This window comes from Lolium rigidum, chromosome 4 (genome assembly GCF_022539505.1).
Source record: "Lolium rigidum isolate FL_2022 chromosome 4, APGP_CSIRO_Lrig_0.1, whole genome shotgun sequence".
Classification (NCBI taxonomy): domain Eukaryota; kingdom Viridiplantae; phylum Streptophyta; class Magnoliopsida; order Poales; family Poaceae; genus Lolium; species Lolium rigidum.
The window spans coordinates 122,097,172-122,124,295 of record NC_061511.1 but is presented as its reverse complement, the minus strand read 5'-3'; the positions used below and the strand labels follow the sequence as shown (position 1 = coordinate 122,124,295).

Below are 27,124 nucleotides of genomic sequence, written 5' to 3'. Positions count from 1 at the left end.
CTCCGACGCCGGCACTACTGGCCTATCTCCACCGGCATTTTCGCCCTGCCATGACACCTGAGGATGACGGCACTGCCGCCATGACTACGCTGGCACTACCGCCCTACTACAACGTACATTAGATCCGAACCCTTAATCGCCCATTGTATGGTTGTGCTTGTATCTTACTTTTCCCTAAACTACCCCTCCCTAGTGGCTCCCTATATATAGGCTCCCACCTCCCCCTTCATTAGGTCAAACATAATTTGAGTGAGAACTTGGCTTATGCCTCCACCATCCCTTTGGGATTAGGGAAACCCCCTCCTTAGATTACCAAATCTATTGTAAAAGGCACTCCTTATATGATTAATCTTTCTCACTTGTGATTCTACCGTCGGTCTTTCACTCGTGTGACTCTATCGATCGTATACCGGTCTTTCTCTCGGGGATTAAACCTCGTGTCTTTCCCTTGAAAGATTCTATCGGGATAGTGGTTCGGGCTATCGGGAGTAAACCGGAATTGTATCGGGTTGGTGTGCATTTGCGTGTGTTCATCGTGTTCTTCGCCATGTTCTTCGTGTTCTTCCTCCCCCCCCCCCCCCCGCCTTTCCCTCGGTCAATTCGTGAGATCGGGCAACCCACGTGGCCTTAGGCCCCATCAATAAGTGTTAGTTATTGATTCCCATAGCCATGGACATAGTGTCACTTACTAGTGAGGTCATATTATTAAGGAGAATAATATGATGGAACTAATCAAAGCATAGCAATTGATCGTGTTACATAGTTCTAATTGCAAATCTTTCCCGTTGTCATCTATACTATTCCTTTGAGCATGAGATTATACAACTCCCGGGTATTGGAAGAATCCATAGCCTGTTGGAAATGTCACTTCGTAATTGGGTGATTATAAAGCTATCTCGCATGTGTTTCGTAAGATACTTGTTGGGTTGTATGTTATCCAGAGTGCAGAGTGGGATTTGTCCATCCAAGTAACGGAAAGATATTCTCTGGTCCCTCTCAGTAATACACACTGAATCGCTTGCAAGCCCATGACTAGATCACATGATGGTGCGCTATTACGACAAGAAAAAAAAGTACTTACAGGTAGCGAGATAAGAACAAGCTATGAAGGTACCAACGATCAAATCTCAGGTAACTAAGATATCGCAGGAAATGGGAATTATATATGAATGACATAAGTGGTTCACTTGATAAGATCATTTTTGAATATGTGGGGGTTAATATGGATCTCCATATCATGTCCGCATAATCCGGAACCCGTAGGCTCACACACTTTAGGTTCGACGCCACTAGGGATAGACATATATCAAGTGTAGTGTTTTTGTGTCCCGAATGGATTCGTCCATATCACGGATGGATTCGGAAGGGTGACAAACCTATAGAAACATATATGGGAAGTATCAGAATGGTTCCGAAAAGTTCCGGATTTTTCGGTTGTACCGGGAAGTTCCGGAAGGGGGGGACCCACCTAGCCTAGGGCCAGGTGGCCCCCACCTGCGTGCCGAGTCGGCCAGCCGGCTGGCTGCCGTGGATGAGTGGGAGAGGGACGGTCCTCCCTCCACTTGGTTTGGGAGTGGGAGAGTGGGTCTTTCCTTTTCCTATTCCAATTCACTTGGGGACTTCCTTATTTGGTTCCAATATGAGTTTTACAAGGTTTGATCGAGAGTCCAATTAGGATTCAAATATCCTACGGCCTCTCAGGTCTGAGCCTTTATATACGGGAGCTCAGGGCTGAACACAATATCACAAGGCCACGAGAGCCACGCAGCCCCAAGCTCCACATGCCCAACGTCGGCGCCAAGCCACCGTCAGCCACCCATCTCCGCCGCCGTCGTTCGTCGCCCGTCCTCGTCGGGATCCTCCTGCGTCCTCTGCCGTTTACCTCCATTGGTCCTCGGACCTCCGCCAGTGATCGCCAGAATCTCGCGGGAACCCTAAATCTGGCGAACTCCAAAAAGATAGTTCGGGCGAAGGTCTGCCGGATTTGCACCAAGTTCGTCGTCATGTCGTCGTGACGTTGGAGCGATCTCTCTACCTCGACTCCAACTTCCTAGAACAAGAAGCAGCTGACGTCGTCAAGTCGTACGTGTGCATCACCTCGGAGCCTCTTCACAAGCGACAGAGTTGAGAAAGTTGGATCGCCAAGATTGAATGGACCGTGATCGTCTACATCGACACCAACTGTTAAGCTTCTGCACCCGATTTGCAATGGTACGCAAATCAAGTTATCGCATTGTTACATGCTACCACATTGTTACATGTATGTCCTAGATTAGATCTTGGTGGTTTATTCATTGTTGTGTAGGAATTTGTTTTTTTTCTATGCTACGAATTCCTACAGATGACTGTGGTGGTGGTGGTGACCGGCCACGACCTGTTGGCTTCTTCCTGTTCCCCGAATCCTCAAGTTGTCGTAAGCATCTCAAACCCTTGTTCTAGCTTGGATCTAAGCACGTGGTGGATAGGGTATATCTGATGGCTTCAAAGTATATCATGACATCTCCCTCGAGCACATCGATGTTGGTCCTACTTGGTTCTCCCTCAAGCACGGCGATGCTGGTATTGCCTAGTACCCGCTGGATTCTCCCTCTTCCCCAACCCTGGTGCTACATGTTGTTCCGCTGACTATAAGAAACCTCTTCTCTTTCATCTTGTAGCCAAGATTATGTGTAATTGTGGTAAATGTGTCGTGTCCATTCGTAGAGATTGTTTGGGAGCCTACCAAGTTTAGAAATGTTCTTGATTACACACTATAAGCGATCAAGCATGTTAGCTCAGATGATTTGTGTGTTCCCTCTATCAAGAAAATTGACATGTCCTCGATCGAGCCTCCCCATATATATTGTGCATGATCTAGTTAGGTATGTACTCCAACCTTTAATGGGTTTGGGAATCTTCTCTATCGTTCGTCCGAAAATGGCTGGTTGAGCTCGTAAAGAACATGGCTAGTTGTAGCCATGCATTAAGATAGAGCCACATGAAGAATGTTGTAAATGTTGTTCTCGACTTTACTGGGATCTGAGTGACCACTCTTTAGCTGTACAACCACACCAGGAAGTCGAGAACAAGGTGGCCCCAGATATGCGAGCTTAGAGAGGAAGGGAGGAAGGCAAGCTCAAATTTAGCGACAACAATACTTGCTTTTCGTATTTATGATTACAAGCAACTGATGCAGTACTAGTGAGATAGCGTGTGGCTTATTTTTCTAGAGTTTATTCATACTTACATGTGCATATGCACTACACTTTCTCGAAAAATATTTGCAGTTCTACCCAAAACATGTTGGGTTCGTGAACAAGCCCATAGTGAAATATGCTGAGATGAAGATTGTCTTCACGAACTAGGCTTGTTAGGAAGCAGCAGCTCTACGAACCACACTTGTTGATCAAGGTATTGAACTACATTGTTGAAAATAAAGATAAATGTGCCAAAAATGGTAGGATCCTACCAGGTGAGAGGAGGGTCTGGCTAACGATATGGCTACATACGAAGTTTCCCTGGAGTTGTTCATCATCATCTGTTGGTGCTAGTCATCATGATCTCAGGAAAAGATCATGTAAATTTTGGGAGGTGGTCTAATATCCCTTTATTATCTAGGACTTGATTAAACCTTATCCATGGTATGTAATATGAGGAATTTTTTCGAGCTAGTATATGCCAACACCTACTATGATGAACTATTGATGCATCACAAGCTATTGCTTTAATCGTGGTGCGTCACCCAATATGTAACTGTTATGTAAGGTGGTGATACACATTACCACTCCTTTTTGATGAATTGAATGTTGCAATGTGTTATTTTTTAGTTATTGTTGCTGGGTAACCTCACCATTCCAATGGAAGAGGTTACCATAGTAGTCTCATGTGTGCAACCAAACGATAGCTTCCTTGCACCAGAAGAGCAAAAATGGTTGTTTGCATCCTACCAAACAAAGAGGGCAGAGTTACCTCTCCGTTGTAGAAAAAGCCTTCACAAGCACCGAACAAGGTGCATATTTTGGCCAGTGGATCGTTTTGAATGGGCAAACACCCACGAGCGCAAATTTATGGATTGCCTACCAAACACGTCCTAGAGTACCAGTTTTATTTTTTAATTTGGTCCTATACTCCTATTGGGATAAACAGACACATTCTGTGTCCGCTAGGGTCCACCTCCATGCAGGGTCAGATCATAGAGATCATGTGCAAAATCTTATATTTTCCATTATGGATGAAATAAATTCGTCTATCATATGCGTAAATGAGGTACTTTTTGTCACCTTGAAGAATTAGAACTTGAAATCGTAGATATAGGATATGTGTGCATTTGCATAGCATGCATCTGAAAATATGAATAACTTTGCGTTTTTCATTTCAAAAGGTAAAGTGAATTTATTTTGAACTCATAACTGATGATTTAAGGTTTAGTTTTAGGGTATTAATCTCAAGTACGATTGTTTTTCATTTTCAGAACTACGAATTTGCTTGAATTAGTTAAGTGAGTTCTTGAACTCAAACACATGAAAGCGCTATCACAAGATCACAATTGCAGAAAAGAAATATTTGGAATTCAAATAATTATAATCAATAAAGAATATGGCGTATTCATTGGAACCAAGGGTATCAGCTAAGTGCGGTCCACAACTATATATGCCCTATCAAAGAGCATCGCGTGATGCCCGACAACATGAAAGCCACACCCTGCCAAAGACTTCGACCTAGGGTAGGTGCGCAAGAAGTGACATATTTGTGCGCCCATCGGGGAGCAAGGTGTTAGTGGATATGTAGGTTGTGTGCATGCTACATGGATAGATATTGATGGGTGAGACAATGCAACACTGTGTCAGGTAAATCAAAGGTATCCCTGCGAATGGAGGGGAGGGGACGACGCTAGGGAGGGGGGACGACTGAGCGAATGAAGGAGTTCTTGTTGGAGATATGCCCTAGAGACAATAATAATAAATTTATTAGCACATTTCATTTTTCATTGTAAGTGTTTATTCTTCATGTTATAATTGTATTAAGTGGATATACTAATACTTGTGTGGTTTGTAAACAACACAAGTCCCTAGTAAGCTTCTACTAGACTAGTTCATTGGTTAATGATGGTTAAGGATTCGTAATCATAGGCTTTTGTTGTCAATTAACAATAGGATTATGTCATTAGGAGAATGACATGATGGACAAGACCTAATTAAGCGAAGAAGTTGGATCGTATCAATGTTTAAATTACTGTAGCTTTCCAATGTCAAATATACATATCCTTAGTCCATGATATTATTCTACTCCCCTATTCCGGAAGAATGATTTGAGGGTATCAACCATCATTTCGTAATTGGGTGATCAACAGTACTCTTGGGTATCTTAGAAAGTACTTGTTAGGCGGTATGTCTCAAGAGTTGGGATTTGTAAATCCGCGCAACGGATAGATATACTCAACGCCCGCTCAGGTAACACAGATTCTATATCACTTACAAGCACGTGACTAATGAGTTAACTATAAGTGAATGATGTGTTACGGTACAAGTAAGAGTACTTGCTGCAGACGAGATTGAACTAGGTATGGTGATATCGACGATCGAGTCTCGTGCAAGTAAAATATCGGGAGAAAAAGTGAATGAAATATGGGATTGATTGAATCCTTGGCATCATGGTTCAACCGATAAAATAACTTTGTTGAATGTGTGGGGATCATTAATTATGGACTTCCAGGTCCTGCTAATGATTATTGATCATAGAGTTTTCTCGATCATGTATGCGCATTCCCAAACCCACAGAATCACACACTTAACGTTTGATGTCGCTAGGGTAGTAATGAGATTTGGAGAATGGTGAAACCGAAAATTGTTTGGAGTTTCGGATGTGATCCGGGACGTCATGAGGAGATCTGAAGAAGTCCATAGAATAAGATTCATATAAAGAAAGTTGTTTTTAGGGTTCCCAAAAAAGTACGGATTTCACTAGTATTGTATAGGAACGATCTAGAAGGTTGCGAAGGGCGGCCAGTGGGTCCCAATCTTTTTGGGAGGCCAACATGGATGAAAGGGGGTGTGTCCAGGCCCAGTTGGGCCAGGCACACAAGCCCCTCCCCCCCCCGTTCAGCCGGCCACCCTAGGAAAACTCTAAAAAGGGGAGGAGTTGTGGGAGGGGTGGACTCTTTCCCCCTCCCCTAGCTGCCGGCCTAAATGGCTTTGAGGAGGGCCAATCTAGCCACACCCCTCCCCTGGCCACCTATAAAAGTTGGGGGGCATGGGTAAACCACACGATTTCCCCAAAACCCTAGCCGCCTGATGCATGTAAAATGCATAATGAACTTTGCCAATTATTACAATGAATTCCCACACATTTGCAACATATACGATGATATTTACATGTTTTATGATATTTTAGGAGATTTTCTAAACAATCCCATCTCCCCCGGTTCTAATTTTGTTTGGCAGAAAACACCTATTTTTAGTCTTTTTGACTTTCCAAGAGCTACGTGACTCCAAAAAGGGCAAGGTCAAGGGCCACGCTTCGGAAATTTCGAGACGAACAAAATGAGATGAAGTGGGCCACCTGGAGGTCAACATGATGCAAAATGGGGCCCAGTGGCGCACCCTCCCCTCTAGGTGCGTCACCTACCTCCGGTTCACCGTCGTCCATCCGATTTGCTTCAATCCAATGCCCACCGACTTTTTTTGACCTAAAAACTAGTATATATACGACCCCCAGGGTTTCGTCGAGGCTACGGAGGCAGAGATCGAAAACACATAAATAGAGAGTCTGCTGGCTGCCGCCGGAGGAAGATTGGAGGGGGAACCGCTGCCGGAATCGCCAACGCCTCCTATCAACCTCCATGAGGAGAGGGGAGTAGTCCACCCCATGGACATTGGGTTTGTGGAGGTAACTTGATCCAATCGCTCTATGTATGATCAAGGTTGAATTCCATATGATGTGTCTTGTATGTCTATGGATCTATCTATGTAATTCTTGTGGTGGATATTATGTTGTAAGATGATATTTTTTATGCATCCAAGGTTGTGTTGGAATTCTTATGATTTGTCATACTTTGGAGATGCTTCTATGATACATGTTATGATTTCTATTCTTAGTGCCTTGTTTATCTTGTCATGAGGTGCTTGACATCACCAAGTGTACTTAGATGTGAGAGATGTGATTTGTTTCACACAACACATAAATGATGGGAGAAATATGATGTGTTGTGTGACAATAATCACTGCTGGGGTGACAACATCATCACAAAGGATTATTCATAAGTATTACCATTAAAACATGACTATGCTGCATTAAAACATAACTATGTTTTGTACTTTTATTATCTATAACATGATCACCACCATAGGTTGAGAGGGAGGATTGAGCGAACCTATGAACCCATGCCCATTGTTTCTATAAGAGAAAACCTTTGTCTTGTCCTCTTGTGTAAAGAGGATTGGGACACTTTAGATTGTTATTTCTGCTACACTTTATTTTCTCGCATCAAATCAACCTCCACAACTCAATTAAATTGTTTAGGGCATGATCAACTAAAACTTGTAACAATTTAGTTGTAGGGAATATTAGCTTTTCCTTCTTGCTCCTGCGGATCGATACCCCGCTTACACATTGAATTGTACTACGATGATCCCCTACACTTGGGGTTATCACCTCCTCCTCTCTCCCTCCACCTCTCTCTACCACTGCTCCGGCTTAGGCGAAGCCATGCAGAAATTCCACTCTAGCAAAATCTCATCTACCTCTCCACCTCCCTTGCCGGACCCAAGTGACGTCATGTACGTGTGCATATCCCAGAGGCATCATTCGTTGCAGCGTAGATCGGATTGAACCGCGAGAAGGAAAACTACATCGACCGTGTTTTTACGCTTACGTTTAGCGATCTACAAGGGTACATAGATCTCAACTCCCCACCTCGCTACTTGCATCTTGTAGATTAAATCTTGTCTATTGTAGATTAGATCTCGTTTTGTTTGTATCCATATGAGAAAAAAAATGCTGCGACTCCCAATAGTTCTTATGAAAATCACATGAAAAACAAAATGATGCTATTTTCCATGACAATACTAAAACTATTTCTAAACCAAATACGAGTGTTTAACTATTACAAACTTTGCATACTCGAACATTCTTGTAAGCATGAAAAACATTTTTGTACTTTACCTCCACGGGCGCAGAGTGCGCCGCACCAAAGCCTACTTACTGGTTCCCTATGATTTATCATACAGATATCGAACAAATATCGTCATATGTATGCGTTCATGAGTCACTAACGCTCGATCCATGTTCCACGTAAGGATCAATAATTAACTACAGTAGTGCTTACACCCTCCATAGCAAAATGTAGCGCATATAAGTTTTTCATGTCACTGACGCTGGCTTTGAGTGAACTCCTGCCGGGCCGCCCTGCACGTCCATGGCGATAGCGATTGTTTCCCTCGACTCCGCTCGGTACGTGTACCTCCTGCTGAGAGCAATGTACACCGAAAGGTTCGCCACGGCGAGCACGGCGAGGAGCGCGTAGTAGTAGTCGAGGCGCGATGTGTTGAGGTTATTGGTCACCCACGGGGTCCCCCATTTCCCGGTGACACGCACGACCAGCGAGAGGACGGCGCTGCTGAGGATGTTGCCCGCCCCGTACGCCGTCAGGGACAGCGCCGTGCCGAGGCTCTTCATGCTCTCCGGCGCCTGGTCGTAGAAGAACTCGATCTGACCCACCAACAGGAGCGCATCGGAGGCGCCCATGAGCACGAACTGCGGCAGCAGCAGGAAGATGCTCAGAGGAAGCACACCGGCGGCGTCAGGGGCGTGGCTCCTTGCAAAGCCCAGCCTATGACTCTCGATCGCCGCCGTAACCGCCATGGTCACGACCTGGAGCAGCAGCCCGGAACCGATCCGCTGCAGCAGCGTGATCCCCCTCGGGTTCATTGTGCGCCTCCGTGCGACGGGGACGAATACGCGGTCGTAGAGCGCGACGCAGATGAGCATGGCTAGCACGACCACCGCGCCGAGGCTCGCGGGGGGCACCTGGAACCCGCCGAAGCGCCGATCCAGCGTCGCCGCCTGCTTCACGAAAAGCGTACCTGCCTGCGCGAACAGCGTGCACGGCACGAACATAGTGAGGAGTAACGGTACGAGCTTGGCCATCTGCTTCGTCTCCTCCACCTGCGTCACCGTGCAAAGCGTCCACGGTGGAAGCCCCAACGACTCGCGGTCGTCGTCGTTGTCGTCCTTCTCGGGATTAACCTTGACGGCCGCCTTGTTCAGGAACCTCATGGAATCCGTGGCGTCCATGCGGAACCTCTTCCTGCTCGTGTAGTGTTCCAGCTCCAGCTCGTGCAGCTGCTTGGCGTCCATGGGCAGCTCGACCTTGTGCTTCCACACGGCCGCCGCGACCACCTTCCCCATGCTCGTCAGCGGGCTACCCTGCGGCTTCTTGTGGCGGTACATCGGCGTGCCAGCGAGGAAGATGACGATGGAGACCAGAAGCCCCAGCGTGGGAATGCCGTAGCCCACAGACCAGCTCACGTTGTCCTGGAGGTACACTAGGACGGTGGTGGAGAAGAGGATGCCAAGGAAGATGGTGAACATCCACCAGTTGAAGAAGGAGAGCTTGTGCAGCTTCTCCACCGGGTCGAAGTCGTCGAACTGGTCCGCGCCGATGGTGGAGATGTTGGGCTTCGTGCCGCCATGACCAAGCGCGATGGTGTACAGCCCGCCGAAGTAGACGCCCAGCTCCAGGGCGGAGGCGCGCGGGCAGGTGGTGCCGTCGCAGGGCGGAGGTTTCAGTGCCGGCACGGTGACCGACAGCGTCAGCAGTATCATACCCTGCGGTTGTTTCAGAAATTCAATCTTGAGAAACTCAAGGAGCGGTCAGATCGAATTTAATCAATTCCTGCGGTGAATCATTCATGGGATTTCCAAATTCCTGATGAATTTAACAGAAAACACACAAAATCATGAACCAAGTACAACACTAATACACTATACGTCTTCTGTTTAATATATAGCGAGTTTCCTTTTTTTTTCCAAACATCACTTCTCTTTTATCGCCACATGATTCTATTTTGTGTACTAGGTTGGATTTGCAGCAACAACACATGACTGATGATCAATTTGTGGTAGAACGGTTAGGAGGGCAGTGATACCCAGCATACTAGCCATAAAAATCTTAAGTTTGACAATTTGGTGTATCATAAAAATGCAGAATATTATTCATTGGGAGGCGATGTTTCCGTCGATAGCGAAGTCTCGTCTGTACATTCTTCGTTTGTCTCAAGACCCGTTAAATAAATCTTTTTAGACTTATTTTCTTTGAGGTTCTCATAGGGTAGAATGTGTGCGTGCGGTCATAGGGGTAAATGTACGTATACATATTTTCTAAGCATCTGTACTAGGTTTCGCAAAAAAAAAAAACAATATGTGAGTGCCTTATGTGAGTGCACTTACTTAAGGGCATTGTTATGTTTCGCCTGCATTACTTATGTAGGTTGGATTTATTGTCTTTTCATTTTCCTTTTTTCTGTGTTTTGTATGTGGGATTAGAATGTTGTCTTTCTTTTTTATTTCCTTATTCTGTATTTTTTAGTTCCTTTGTGTGGCCTGAAGAGAAGAGTCCAACACCTCATAGAAACTAAGTTTAGACAAATGGTAGTCAAGCTCCAATTAGGATTTATTTAATATATTTTGCAAATTATATAAAAGATATTGTGTTTAGTCAATGACTTATACTTCAAGCTTGTAATTCATAAATTGTTACTCGGCTACTTAAAACTAAAAAATTTGACAAATGGAGTTCATAAATTGCACTGTTAACTATACTTAGGTTCACACTTCGGGGCCTTATAAAAATTAGATCATAGCTTCTTTCACAATGCTCTCCACCTCCTAAAAAGATACGAGTAGGATACAAACTATCTAAAGTTAAGATTGTGCACGCTTGGGGAGTGATATTTTGGCCCAGGAAAGCATATGCACCCTTTATTTTAAAATGAATCTTACACTTACTTTGTAAAAAAAATTGAAACAAAAAATTTGCACTTACATCTTTATGTGATACATGCTTGCAAAGTCGTTTTACGAAAAATTAGCTTGTCATGTAGCGTGTGTAAAAAGATAAAATTCAATTCTAAAAACAAGCACAATATATTTTTTCTGTTTTTTTGGATAGACCATAAAAAGTATTGTTTTTTCGCGAACTTTGACGAGTGCATATATGTTATGGAGATGCACATGTAGAAAAAAAAAAATCAAAATTTTCGACATTTTAAAATATGTTTTTCTGGTATAGGGAGCATATGCACCCGGGAGCCAAATTGAATTTCTAGCACGCTTGTAGTATACAACATTGACTGCATTATTGACTTCTACTTTTAGATTTTCAAATCTAATAAATATAATTCCATTTTTTTAGAAAAAATGAAGGGATCTTAGTAGGTCAGGCTCCATTTGGAGTTTCCTGGAGAAATGCTTCTACTACTTGATGTCCTGTTTTTTAGTTGATTATACGCATGATGCACCTTTTACAAATGCAATTAACCACTTTTAGTTACATGTGTATTTTCTCTGATTATGGATAAGGTTTCATGTCTTTGCAACCAACTTGCAAGAACTTTAACCGGAGTATATGTCAAAGTTGCACTTTCTCAAAATTATGCAACTACTAAATCTGAAGAAAAAAAAAACGCAATCGAAGGTCTTGAAATGCTAGATATATGTTTTTACACTCCCTAGTTATGTGTAAGATGTACCTTTCACTAAACTAAAGTTGCATTTTATTTTACAAAAATATGCAATTACCCACTTGCAGAAACTGCAACCGGAAGGTTTTAACATATAATACACATTTTTCTTCTCAAATATAGAGTTTCAGTTTTTTCAAAAATGAAATTGCACATTTTCATAAACATGCAACGACATACTTCCGAAATGCGTAACAAAACAATTTTACTTTTTTAACCACAAGTTCAACCTTTAATGCCTAGTATATGCCGATCCAATGAAAAAAAATGTAGTTTTTGCCCTTTTATTTGCTCACTAAGAGCATCCATAGTGTATGCTAAATATAGTAGTTTCAAATGGTTAATTTGGTTTTTGGCATTGGTTCCCTCCATTGTAAATGGTATTGGTATAGCCAAAAGTTATGGCATGAGAGCAAGTAGATGCTCTTACAGTCAAATTGTGTTTCTTTCTCCCCTCTCTCTAGTGTCTCTCTTTGTTGTGAGCCATGTAAATTTACCGAGAGAATGTATATTTTTTTTGACAATCTACACATTTTAGGAAACTTAGCCATTTGCCATCAAAGTTATTTTTTTATTAGGTGGCATATTTAGCATTTAACAACATTGTAGATGCTCTAAGACAATTGCGCTGTGTTGCCCACCGGCACTCCCTCTAGACCGGTTTAACAGACGTCCACGTAGTTCAAGAAATTAATTTGATCATTATTTTAATCAATAAAATATAGAATATATGTTACAAAAATTATATCATTGGAAACCTTATTTGAATACGAGTCTAATTGTATAAATTTTGCAGATATATAATTTATATTTCATTGACCAATTCAATGGTCAAACTTTATCTTAAATTGCGTGTGTGCCTGTTAAACCGGAGGAAGTAGAAGAGATTGGCCACCCATACATCATCCATCATCTAACACATCACGAAATGTCAGTCGATACCCTATACTTAACTTGTATTCCCTTAGGCCATGTTCGGCACAAGGGGTTTAAATAGTTTTTCTGTGTATTAACCCACCGGTTTTGGGTGAAATTATCCCCTCCACCCAATCCCCTTCGTCACCTCAAACAGCTAGAAACGCGAGGGGGGAGAAGCGGTCCAATTCCACGTCTACCCGTCGTGTATCGGGAGGGTTAACTGGGTTTAGCCCGTCCAAAACTCTCCTACCGAACGGGCCGATCTTGGTTTCGCGTGGATTTAAACAGGACCGGGATTAGTCACAGCAAAACTCTTCAAACCCTCTCTGCCGAACAAGGCCTTAGGAGTTGAGAGTCTCCTAACCCCAACAACTATCGTGACAAGTAAACAAGGAACAGAGAAACTAGCAACCGCATGTGACCACATCCGCAATTTTTTGTTTCTTGTTTATGCTGTCCATCCACATCATGATTGAAGACGGCCTTAAAGTCGCACCAAGAATCCAAGGAGTACCTAATGCTCATATGACATGTCCGTCCGAAAGATGCACCCCTGTTAATTATTGAACCCTGATCCTGCGGCACGGTACTAGATTAGCCGTGGTTATTCCTTCCTGATGACGCAAATTTTTTTGTCAGTCCTAGTTTTAACTAGAAGAACATATACAGAGATCAAAGAAGCAGGGAGGAGACTGAATTTTGCTGGTCATCATATCTAGACTAGATGGCTGAAAACGGTAAGAGATAGCCTTAAAGTCGCACCAGTAAGCCAACCAACATATCAGTACCTACCCATCAGACATGTCCGAAAGATACAGAATCGTTAACAATTGAATCCTGGTCCGGCGGCAAAGTACGAGATTTCCCATTGTTATTTCTTCCCGATGACGCCAATGTTGCTTGTCAGGTTTAACTTGGATGCATTCCAAGATCCAACAATTATTTTCGCTACCACACAAAAAGAAGAGACAAACAAACAACTAGGTGACCAAAAAAAAAAGACGACCGATGGAGAGAGCCCATGGCGTTTAATTAACAAGAATGGTGCAACATCATCGAAATTGGGGTACGAGAACTCAAACTCGGGTGGGTAAGAAAGCATCAACTCCTCCTTACCACTAGGTGACCAAAGCATCACATTCGCTCACTATCCTGATAAACGGCAAGAGGTGATGATTAACAACTGTAGTACTGCCTTTGTCTCAATTTTATTAAAATATGCATGTATGTCTAGATGCATGCAAGTTTAGAATCTTTTTGTGAACGGATGAAATACTATTTATTTTCTCAGAAAGAATAAATCTTATATAGGATAGATGTTTTGCACAGAAAAAATAATTACTACTCCCTTCGTTTCTAGATATAAACCATGTAGTTTGTTTGAGAATCATTCCAGAATATAAGGTGTATATTGTGTTGCACCACTTGTATGGACAATATTTTTAGGTATTTGATTATGTTTCCTTATCTTACGCAAAATCCTCTATTACCTCAAGTTAACTGCCTAGGATTAATCACATCTAATCATAGCGTAATTTTTCCTCAATCTGCATTCTTTAATTTTCGTGTTAAAAAATATATATCTTATATCTAAAAACGAAGGGAGTATTGTGTAGCAAAATTGTAGGTAGTGCCTGCTGTATTGGTTTCCAAGTACGTTGGTGGTCTTTTCTAGGCACGGACCGTTTACTGATTTTTTTTTCTTGCATAATTAGCGCATTTTACTGAAGAAACTATGCTGGGACCAAGAAGGCGGTCGTACCATGAGGTAGATGGCTGAACCGGCGACGAAGGTCCAGTAACGACCGAGGTAGGCGTCGGCAACGACGGCGCCGATGAGCGGCGTGAGGAAGACGGTGCCAGACCAGTTGGTGACATTGTTGGACGCCTCGACGATCCCCTGGTGCAGGTTCCTGGTCATGTACATCACCAGGTTCGACGCGATCCCGTAGTAGGCCATCCTCTCGAACAGCTCGTACACTGCAAATCAACACATGCAACGCCGGCGTCGCCGCCGACGGCGTGGAACAAGCCGGTTAAGCATGCGCACACATGGATCTATTGCTGCGTTCCGGGCTTCCGGCGACCGGAGTAGGTACGTACCGACGATGAAGGTGCAGGCTGTCCAGCCGCCGCGCTTGGAGCGGAGGACGGGGTTGCCGCGGAGGTCCACGGAGCCGTCCTGCGCGTACTCACCATCGCCGTTCTCCATGACTGCACGGCAGATGCAATGGCTCGGGCGACCTCGCTAGCAAATTCAATGGCCGCTGAGGCCACTGCTGCACCCTGACTATCTACTTATAAATGGCAGCATTGATGTCTGTACGTAGGCAGGCCCGTCCCTTTCTGCCTCCCTTCACTCTGTCTCCCACTTCCTACCCAGCAATGCATACGACGCTGCTGCTTAATTACGAATATACCCGATGGACAACTTCTTCATTTCCTTCTTTGACGACTTCAATTATATAAAACCAAGTAAAGTAAGTGAAGTAGTAGGGCTTTCTGGCGCCCGAACTCAAGTGCTTACTTTATTTTGAAAAAATGTAAAACTGTTTCTATAAGTTTTAAAAGCTAAAATATAATTTGGACGTATTCAACGATGTATCCTACAAATATGCAAAATCCCAGTTAAAAATATTTTGTATTTTGAGTTGCACAAAAATAAAAAAATGTATGGTTCTAAATATAGTGAATACTGAACAGTGCCTATTTTCTGTCCTCCGAAACTTAACTGATTTTATTAATTTTATGTAGCCCAAACTTCTTTGAAGATTTCAATTTATAAAACCAAGTAAAGTAAGTGATTTCTCAAAAAAAAAAAAGTAAAGTAGGAGTAAGTGAAGCAGTATGACACTGTGTTGTTGCAAAGACTAAATGTAATTAATATCTTCGTGATATTAATATATTTCTATTATCGAAAAAAGTGAAGCAGTAGGACTTTCTAGCTCCCTAACTCAAGTGCTTTATTTTGAAAAATCTATAATTGTTTCTATAAGTTAAAAAGATTAAAATATAATTTGGATGTGATGAACTATGTATCCTACAAATATGCAAAATCCAAATTAAAAAGATTTGGCATTTTTAATTGCATAAAAAATGTATGGATCTAAATATAGTGAATAGTGCATATTTTCATTCCTCCGAACTTAACTGATTTATTGTTCTTATGTAGCCCAAATTCTAACAAATTTGGCATGCTCTAAGGATTAATCATTGACTACATCTAAAAAATCACATTTAAAAAAATGTAAATACGTTTTTTTTAAGGGAGCACTAGATCTGCGAGCCAAATGAACTTTTCGAAGTGAGGAAACTCAATAGGGGCCCTCCGTTCCCTTTTAATTAACTCTTATTTAGTACTCCCTCTGTTCTCTTTTAATTGACTCAGATTTAGTACAACTTTATACTAAATTTGAGTCAATTAAAAAGAACGGAGGGAGTACAACTTTTTACTAAATCGGAGTTAATAAAAGTGAAACTGAGGAAGTATTATGAAAATTGCATAAAAATAAAATTTAAGATGTCAAAAAATCTGAAATAAAATTTCGAGTGTATATGTGAACATACTATTATCACACATAAGGTTTCAGAAGAAAAAAAAATTATGTGACCTGTGTAAAAAGATAAAAAAAATCACAATTTATCTTTTTACACGGCATGAAAAATATTCTTTTTAGATAAAACTTGCCTGCGAACCTACAATTTCTAGAAGTGTACATGTGAAAATATTCCAAATCATTTTACATTTTTAAATGTATTTACAGATAATGGCTTCATATGCATATGTGAATCGAATAAATTTGCATCTATAAAAAGTAATATCTTTTCCGCGAATAGGAAACTACTTAAAAACTACAAAGGAGTAGAAAGGCAAAATCACTCTGTGGAACCTGCCCCACAACAACAACAAAATTCGGGCTCCCAAGGCGATGCGAGGGGCGAAACCCTAACCCCCGTTGTCGCCGCCTCCCCACCTTGCTCACCCCTCCCTCACCGTCCCCTGAGGCGGCTGCCGGCGAAGGCCTGCAACGCCTGTGATGGGGGCGGTGGGGATCTGCGCGTGGCGCCCCTGCGATGACATATGGAGCCATGCGGCCTCGGGGGGTTGGTCCTCACTGGTGAGGCCAGGCGGCTCTCCGCCCGCCGTGCCCCTCTCCAGCTCGGTCTCGCCGGTGCTGGGTGGTGGTGGGAGGTGGTTGGGTCCCTCCTCGATCTGTTCATCCCCCTGCTTGATCTCGGTCGTGGCAGCCTTGCTCGCTGGATCCTAAGGATGGTCAGGCGGGTTGGTGTTGGGGACATGGTATCGGGGGAAACCCTTGGTCAGCTCTGCTGGCCACGACGAGGACGACGCTGCCAGCGTTGTTCCCCTTCTCGAAGGCCTCGTTGAGGTACCTACCTCTCCTCACCACCATGCCTCTGTTAGGGCGAAATCCCCTGGTTTCCCGTGCGGACGATGGCGGCGTTGCGACATCGCTCTCCTTCCTGAAGGCGTCGTCTTGGGTACTGCAGAGGTGTTGGTCGAACAATAATTCTTGGAGGTGGCCATGGCGACTCCGGTTGCTTCTCTTTGGTGCGTCTTCGTCGGATAGCTTTTGTCTGGTGCTACCACTGTGCTTTTGGTGGTGGTGTTCTTGGTGTATCCCCCTGGGTGTTCTTGGTGCTACCATGATATTCTCGAAACTCCATTGGTAGTCCTCCAACCCAACCTTCATGATATTCTATGCCTCTTTGTATTCACCATGGATCAAAATGTTACTTGATGGTTGATACGTCTCCGACGTATCGATAATTTCTTATGTTCCATGCCACATTATTGATGATATCTACATGTTTTATGCACATTATATGTCATATTTATGCGTTTTCCGGAACTAACCTATTGACGAGATGCCGAAGGGCCAGTTCCTGTTTTCTGCTGTTTTTGGTTTCAGAAATCCTAGTAAGGAAATATTCTTAGAATCGGACGAAATCAACACCGAAGATCTTAGAATCCCCGGGAGCTTCCAGAACACCCGAGAACCGTCAGAGAGGGGCCACAGGGGGCCCACACATGGTGGCGGCGCGGCCCAGGAGGGGGGCGCGCCGCCCTAGTGTCTGGTGGCCCTAGACCCCCTCTGACCTTGCCCTTCCGCCTATTTAAAGCCTCCATCGCGAAAACCCTGACCAGTTCGACGAAACCAGAGAAAACCATCCAGAGCCGCCGCCATCGCGAAACTCCAATTCGGGGGACGAAGTCTCGTTCCGGCACGCCGCCGGGACGGGAATTGCCCCCGGAGTCATCTCCACCGCTGTCTCCACCGCCATCTTCACCGCCATCGCTGCCTCCATGATGAGGAGGGAGTAATTCACCCCCGGGGCTGAGGGCTCCGCTGTAGCTATGTGGTTCATCTCTCTCTTTATGTAATCTAGTTGAATATCATCTATGTGCTACTCTAGTGATATTATTAAAGTAGTCTATTCCTCCTACACGGTGTAATGGTGATAGTGTGTGCATCGTGTAGTACTTGGCGTGGGTTATGATTGTAATCTCTTGTAGATTATGAAGTTAACTATTGCTATGATAAGTATTGATGTGATCTATGCCTCCTTCATAGTGTGATGGTGACGAGTGTGCATGCTATGTTAGTTCTTGGTGTGATTGTGTTGATCTATCTTGCACTCTAAGGTTATTTAAATATGAACATTGAATATTGTGGAGCTTGTTAACTCCGGCATTGAGGGTTCGTGTAATCCTACACAGTTAGTGGTGTTCATCATCCAACAAGAGGGTGTAGAGTAGTCCTATTATGTGATCATTGTTAAGAGTGTCCACTAGTGAAGGCGGGATCCCTAGGCCTTGCTTCCAAGCATCAAATCTCCGTTTGTTTACTGTTTTGTTGCATGTTTACTCGCTGCCATATTTTATTCAGATTATTACCACTCATACTCATCCATATTACTTGCATCTCACTATCTCTTCGCCGAACTAGTGCACCTTTACATCTGACAAGTGTATTAGGTGTGTTGGGGACACAAGAGACTTCTTGCTTTGTGGTTGCAGGGTTGCTTGAGAGGGATATCTTTGACCTCTTCCTCCCCGAAATCGATAAACCTTGGGTGATCCACTTAAGGGAAACTTGCTGCTTGTTCTACAAACCTCTGCTCTTGGAGGCCCAACACTTGTCTACAAGAATAGAAGCTCCCGTAGACATCAAGCACTTTTACAGGCGCCGTTGCTTGGGAGGAAAGGTAAAAGACACTCATACTTCGGTCCCAGGTAAAAGTACTTTTCTGTTGCCATTGTGTGAGTGTTTGAAGCTATTTCCTTTAGATCCTGCAATTGCATCTTTTTGTTTCTTGTTTACACTAGTTTGGCATAATGGACAACAATGAGCTTCTTATTCTATTTCCTGATTTAAGACATGGATGGTTTGATGCGAAAATTAAAAAACCCATGGAACATATTAGTATGAACACTTTGAATACCATTGTTGCTAATGATATAGAAAGTTCTAAGCTTGGGGAAGCTGGTTTTCATGATCTTTTTAGTCCCCCAAGCATTGAGGAGAAAATTTTCTTTGATGATACTTTGCCTCCTATTTATGATGATTATAATGATAGTGGTCTTTTGGTGCCACCTACTATGGAGAGTAAATTTTGTTGTGATTATACTATGCCTCCTACACTTGATGAGAATAATAATGATAGCTACTTTGTTGAATTTGCTCCCACTATTACTAATAAAATTGACTATGCCTATGTGGAGAGTAATAATTTTATGCATGAGACTCATGATAAGAATGCTTTATGTGATAGTTATATTGTTGAGTTTGATCATGATGCTACTGAAAGTTATTATGAGAGAGGAAAATATGGTTGTAGAAATTTTCATGTTACTAAAACACCTCTCTTTTTGCTGAAAATCGTGAAGATCGCACTTGTTTTATCTTTCTATGCTTATTGCATTATGCTTCATGAATTTGTTTATTTACAAGATTCCTATGCATAGGAAGCATGTTAGGCTTAAATTTGTTTTGAATTTGCCTCTTGATGCTCTCTTTTGCTTCAACTACTATTTCTTGCGAGTGCATCATTAAAACTGCTGAGCCCATCTTAATGGCTATAAAGAAAGCACTTCTTGGGAGATAACCCATGTGTTTATTTTGCTACAGTACCTCTATTTTATATTTGTGTCTTGGAAGTTGTTACTACTGTAGCAACCTCTCTTTATCTTAGTTTTGTGCCTAGTTGTGCCAAGTAAAGTCGTTGATAGTAAGGTTCATACTAGATTTGGATTACTGCGCGATAGCAGATTTCTTTCTCTGTCACGAATTTCGACCTGCCCCTCTGTAGGTAGCTCAGAAAAATATGCCAATTTACGTGCGTGATCCTCAGATATGTACGCAACTTTCATTCAATTTGGGAATTTTCATTTGAGCAAGTCTGCTGCCTCAATAAAATCCATCTTTACGGACTGTTCTGTTTTGACAGATTCTGCCTTTTTATTTCGCATTGCCTCTTTTGCTATGTTGGATGAATTTCTTTGTTCCACTAATGTCCAGTAGCCTTATGCAATGTACAGAAGTGTTAAGAATGATTGTGTCACCTCTGAACATGTTAATTTTTATTGTACACTAACCCTCTAATGAGTTGTTTCGAGTTTGGTGTGGAGGAAGTTTTCAAGGATCAAGAGAGGAGGATGATACAATATGATCAAGGAGAGTGAAAGCTCTAAGCTTGGGGATTCCCCGGTGGTTCACCCCTGCATATTCTAAGAAGACTCAAGCGTCTAAGCTTGGGGATGCCCAAGGCATCCCCTTCTTCATCGACAACATTATCGGGTTCCTCCCCGAAACTATATTTTTATTCCATCACATCTTATGTGCTTTGCTTGGAGCGTCGGTTTGTTTTTGTTTTTGTTTTGTTTGAATAAAATGGATCCTAGCATTCATTGTGTGGGAGAGAGACACGCTCCGCTGTTGCATATGGACAAATATGTCCTTAGGCTTTACTCATAGTATTCATGGCGAAGGTTGAATCTTCTTCGTTAAATTGTTATATGATTGGAATTGGGAAATGCTACATGTAGTAATTCTAAAATGTCTTGAATAATTTGATACTTGGCAATTGTTGTGCTCATGTTTAAGCTCTTGCATCATATACTTTGCACCCATTAATGAAGAAACACCTAGAGCTTGCTAAATTTGGTTTGCATATTTGGTCTCTCTAAAGTCTAGATAATTTCTAGTATTGAGTTTGAACAACAAGGAAGACGGTGTAGAGTCTTATAATGTTTACAATATGTCTTTTATGTGAGTTTTGCTGCACCGGTTCATCCTTGTGTTTGTTTCAAATAACCTTGCTAGCCTAAACCTTGTATCGAGAGGGAATACTTCTCATGCATCCAAAATCCTTGAGCCAACCACTATGCCATTTGTGTCCACCATACCTACCTACTACATGGTATTTCTCCGCCATTCCAAAGTAAATTGCTTGAGTGCTACCTTTAAAATTTCTATTCTTTACCTTTGCAATATATAGCTCATGGGACAAATAGCTTAAAAACTATTGTGGTACTGAATATGTACTTATGCACTTTATCTCTTATTAAGTTGCTTGTTGTGCGATAACCATGTTCCTGGGGACGCCATCAACTACTCTTTGTTGAATATCATGTGAGTTGCTATGCATGTCCGTCTTGTCTGAAGTAAGGGAGATCTACCACTTTAATGGTTAGGGCATGCATATTGTTAGAGAAGAACATTGGGCCGCTAACTAAAGCCATGAATCATGGTGGAAGTTTCAGTTTTGGACATATATCCTCAATCTCATATGAGAACACTAATTGTTGCTACATGCTTATGCATTAAAGAGGAGTCCATTATCTGTTGTCTATGTTGTCCCGGTATGGATGTCTAAGTTGAGAATAATCAAAAGCGAGAAATCCAAAATGCGAGCTTTCTCCTTAGACCTTTGTACAGGCGGCATGGAGGTACCCCTTTGTGACACTTGGTTAAAACATGTGTATTGCGATGATCCCGGTAGTCCAAGCTAATTAGGACAAGGTGCGGGCACTATTAGTATACTATGCATGAGCCTTGCAACTTGTAAGATATAATTTACATGATACATATGCTTTATTACTACCGTTGACAAAATTGTTTCTTGTTTTCAAAATAAAAGCTCTAGCACAAATATAGCAATCGATGCTTTCCTCTTTGAAGGACCTTTCTTTTACTTTTATGTTGAGTCAGTTCACCTATTTCTCTCCACCTCAAGAAGCAAACACTTGTGTGAACTGTGCATTGATTCCTACATACTTGCATATTGCACTTGTTATATTACTCTATGTTGACAATTATCCATGAGATATACATGTTATAAGTTGAAAGCAACCGCTGAAACTTAATCTTCCTTTGTGTTGCTTCAATACCTTTACTTTGATTTATTTCTTTATGAGTTAACTCTTATGCAAGACTTATTGATGCTTGTCTTGAAAGTGATATTCATGAAAAGTCTTTGCTTTATGATTCATTTGTTTACTCATGTCATTACCATTGTTTTGATCGTTGCATTCATTACATATGTTTACAATAGTATGATCAAGGTTATGATGGCATGTCACTCCAGAAATTATCTTTGTTATCGTTTACCCGCTCGGGACGAGCAGGAACTAAGCTTGGGGATGCTGATACGTCTCCGACGTATCGATAATTTCTTATGTTCCATGCCACATTATTGATGATATCTACATGTTTTATGCACATTATATGTCATATTTATGCGTTTTCCGGAACTAACCTATTGACGAGATGCCGAAGGGCCGGTTCCGTTTTCTCGCTGTTTTTGGTTTCAGAAATCCTAGTAAGGAAATATTCTCGGAATCGGACGAAATCAACACCGAAGATCTTAGAATCCCCGGGAGCTTCCGAACACCCGAGAACCGTCGGAGAGGGGCCACGGGGGCCCACACATGGTGGCGGCGCGGCCCGGGAGGGGCGCGCCGCCCTAGTGTCCGGTGGCCCCAGACCCCCTCTGACCTTGCCCTTCCGCCTATTTAAAGCCTCCGTCGCGAAAACCCTGACCAGTTCGACGAAACCAGAGAAAACCATCCAGAGCCGCCGCCATGGCGAAACTCCAATTCGGGGGACAGAAGTCTCTGTTCCGGCACGCCGCCGGGACGGGGAATTGCCCCGGAGTCATCTCCACCGCCGTCTCCACCGCCATCTTCACCGCCATCGCTGCCTCCATGATGAGGAGGGAGTAATTCACCCCGGGGCTGAGGGCTCCACTTGTAGCTATGTGGTTCATCTCTCTCTTTATGTGATCTAGTTGAATATCATCTATGTGCTACTCTAGTGATGTTATTAAAGTAGTCTATTCCTCCTACACGGTGTAATGGTGATAGTGTGTGCATCGTGTAGTACTTGGCGTGGGTTATGATTGTAATCTCTTGTAGATTATGAAGTTAACTATTGCTATGATAAGTATTGATGTGATCTATGCCTCCTTCATAGTGTGATGGTGACGAGTGTGCATGCTATGTTAGTTCTTGGTGTGATTGTGTTGATCTATCTTGCACTCTAAGGTTATTTAAATATGAACATTGAATATTGTCGAGCTTGTTAACTCCGGCATTGAGGGTTCGTGTAATCCTACACAGTTAGTGGTGTTCATCATCCAACAAGAGGGTGTAGAGTAGTCCTATTATGTGATCATTGTTGAGAGTGTCCACTAGTGAAAGCGGGATCCCTAGGCCTTGCTTCCAAGCATCGAATCTCCGTTTGTTTACTTGTTTTGTTGCATGTTTACTCGCTGCCATATTTTATTCAGATTGCTATTACCACTCATACTCATCCATATTACTTGCATCTCACTATCTCTTCGCCGAACTAGTGCACCTTTACATCCGACAAGTGTATTAGGTGTGTTGGGGACACAAGAGACTTCTTGCTTTGTGGTTGCGGGGTTGCTTGAGAGGGATATCTTTGACCTCTTCCTCCCTGAGATCGATAAACCTTGGGTGATCCACTTAAGGGAAACTTGCTGCTGTTCTACAAACCTCTGCTCTTGGAGGCCCAACACTGTCTACAAGAATAGAAGCTCCCGTAGACATCAATGGTAACAGTGAGTAGACCCAAACGGTCAGAATAAGAACATGGGTGCGCACGACCGAATAACACCCGATCCAGCGGACTCTAGGCATAAGTGCACTGTTACATTCGCCGGTGGAGCCTTCCGAAACAAACCACTCCGGCCAGATGAAGACGGACCGGCCACATGGAGGTCTCCATCTTCGCACAAGGACCCTGATGGCGTGTAAAGCACACGTCCGTTGGGAAACCCAAGAGGAAGGTGTGATGCGTACAGCAGCAAGTTTTCCCTCAGAAAGAAACCAAGGTTTATCGAACCAGGAGGAGCCAAGAAGCACGTTGAAGGTTGATGGCGGCGGGATGTAGTGCGGCGCAACACCGGGGATTCCGGCGCCAACGTGGAACCCGCACAACACAACCAAAGTACTTTGCCCCAACGAAACAAGTGAGGTTGTCAATCTCACCGGCTTGCTGTAACAAAGGATTAGATGTATAGTGTGGATGATGATTGTTTGCGGAAAACAGTAGAACAAGTATTGCAGTAGATTGTATTCAATGTAAAAGAATGGACCGGGGTCCACAGTTCACTAGAGGTGTCTCTCCCATAAGATAAATAGCATGTTGGGTGAACAAATTACGATCGGGCAATTGACAAATAGAGAGAGCATGACAATGCACATACATGATATAATGAGTATTGTGAGATTTAATTGGGCATTACGACAAAGTACATAGACCGCTATCCAGCATGCATCTATGCCTAAAAAGTCCACCTTCAGGTTATCATCCGAACCCCTCCAGTATTAAGTTGCAAACAACAGACAATTGCATTAAGTATGGTGTGTAATGTAATCAATAACTACATCCTCGGACATAGCATCAATGTTTTATCCCTAGTGGCAACAAGACATCCACAACCTTAGAACTTTCTGTCACCTGTCCCAGATTTAATGGAGGCATGAACCCACTATCGAGCATAAATACTCCCTCTTGGAGTTAAGAGTAAAAACTTGGCCAGAGCCTCTACTAATAACGAAGAGCATGCAAGATCATAAACAACACATAGGTAATAGATTGATAATCAACATAACATAGTATTCTCTATCCATCGGATCCCGACAAACACAACATATAGCATTACAGATAGATGATCTTGATCATGTTAGGCAGCTCACAAGATCCGACAATGAAGCACATGAGGAGAAGACGACCATCTAGCTACTGCTATGGACCCATAGTCCGAGGGGTGAACTACTCACTCATCACTCCGGAAGCGACCATGGCGGTGAAGAGTCCTCCGGGAGATGATTCCCCTCTCGGCAGGGTGCCGGAGGCGATCTCCTGAATCCCCCGAGATGGGATTGGCGGCGGCGGCGTCTCTGGAAGGTTTTCCGTATCGTGGCTCTCGGTACTGGGGGTTTCGCGACGGAGGCTTTAAGTAGGCGGAAGGGCAGCCTCGGAGGGTGTTGTGGGTATACTTCATGGGTGTACCATCGACAGTGCCTAGATCCGGCAAGCCCGGGTGGCCCACAGACGGTGATGAGGCATGTGGCCCATGGCGGGATGTAGTGCGGCGCAACACCGCAGATTCCCGCCAACGTGGAACCCGCACAACACAACCAAAGTACTTTGGCCCCAACGAAACAATGAGGTTGTCAATCTCACCGGCTTGCTGTAACAAAGGATTAACCGTATTGTGTGGAAGATGATTGTTTGCAGAGAAAACAAGTAAAACAAGTATTGCAGCAGATTTGTATTTCAGTATTAAAGAATGGACCGGGTCCACAGTCACTAGAGGTGTCTCTCCCATAAGATAAAAGCATGTTGGGTGAACAAATTACAGTCGAAGTAATTGACAAATAGAGAGGGCATAACAATGCACATACATGACATGATAAGTATAGTGAGATTTAATTGGGCATTACATACAAAGTACATAGACCGCCATCCAACCGCATCTATGCCTAAAAAGTCCACCTTCAAAGTTATCATCCGAACCCCTCCAGCATTAAGTTGCAAAGCAAATGTACAATTGCATTAAGTATGGTGCGTAATGTAATCAACAACTACATCCTCTGACATAGCGCCAATGTTTTATCCCTAGTGGCAACAAAGACAACACAACCTTAGAACTTTCTCGTCACTGTCTCTCAGTGTCACTGTGCATGAACCCACTATCGAGCATAAATACTCCCTCTTGGAGTTAAAAGCAAAAACTTGGCCAGAGCCTCTACTAGTAACTGAGAGCATGCAAGATCATAAACAACACATATGTAATAACTTGATAATTAACATGACATGGTATTCTCTATCCATCGGATCCCGACAAACACAACATAGAGTATTACAGATAGATGATCTTGATCATGTTAGGCAGCTCACAAGATCCAACAATGAAGCACAATGAGGAGAAGACAACCATCTAGCTACTGCTATGGACCCATAGTCCAGTGGGTGAACTACTCACTCATCACTCCGGAGGCGACCATGGCGGTGTAGAGTCCTCCGGGAGATGAATCCTCTCCGGCAGGTGCCGGAGGAGATCTCCGTAATCCCCCGAGATGGGACCGGCGCGGCGGCGTCTCGCAAGGTTTTCCGTATCGTGGTTTTTCGCATCGTGGGTTTCACGACTGAGGCTTTAAGTAGGCGGAAGGGCAGAGTCGGGGCCGCACGAGGGCCCACACCATAGGGCGGCGCGGCCCTCCTGGGCCGCGCCGGCCCTATGGTGTCGGCCACCTCGTGGCCCCACTTCGTATGCTCTTCGGTCTTCCGGAAGCTTCGTGGAAAATAGGCCCCCGGGTCTTGTTTCGTCCAATCCCGAGAATATTTCGTTACTAGGATTTCGAAACCAAAACAGCAGAAACAGTGAACCGGCACTTCGGCATCTTGTTAATAGGTTAGTTCCGTAAAATGCACGAATATGACATAAAGTGTGCATAAAACATGTAGGTATCATCAATAATATGGCATAGAACATAAGAAATTATCGATACGTCGGAGACGTATCAAGCATCCCCAAGTTTAGTTCCGCTCGTCCCGAGCAGGTAAAACGATAACAAAGATAATTTCTGAAGTGATATGCCATCATAACCTTGATCATACTATTTGTAAACATATGTAGTGGATGCAGCGATCAAAACAATGGTAATGACATGAGTAAACAAGTGAATCATAAAGCAAAGACTTTTCATGAATAGTACTTCAAGACAAGTATTAATAAGTCTTGCATAAGAGTTAACTCATAAAGCAATAAATCAAAGTAAAGGTATTGAAGCAAACACAAAGGAAGATTAAGTTTCAGCTGCTGCTTTCAACTTGTAACATGTATATCTCATGGATAATAGTCAACATAGAGTAATATAACAAGTACAATATGCAAGTATGTAGGAATCAATGCAATAGCCCACACAAGTGTTT

The 27,124-nt window shown here is 43.2% G+C and overlaps 1 protein-coding gene across 1 annotated transcript; it reads right to left on the bottom strand.

Moving 5' to 3' along the window:
- Positions 1-8,247: 8,247 nt before the first annotated feature.
- On the bottom strand, positions 8,248-14,847 carry LOC124705492 (protein NRT1/ PTR FAMILY 5.2-like). Its single transcript, XM_047237200.1, has 3 exons — positions 14,739-14,847; positions 14,398-14,615; positions 8,248-9,804 (listed from the first exon to the last, which is right to left on the bottom strand). Exons 1-3 carry the CDS (start codon positions 14,845-14,847, stop codon positions 8,338-8,340), a joined length of 1,794 nt encoding a protein of 597 aa, XP_047093156.1. The 3' UTR covers positions 8,248-8,337.
- Positions 14,848-27,124: the final 12,277 nt, after the last annotated feature.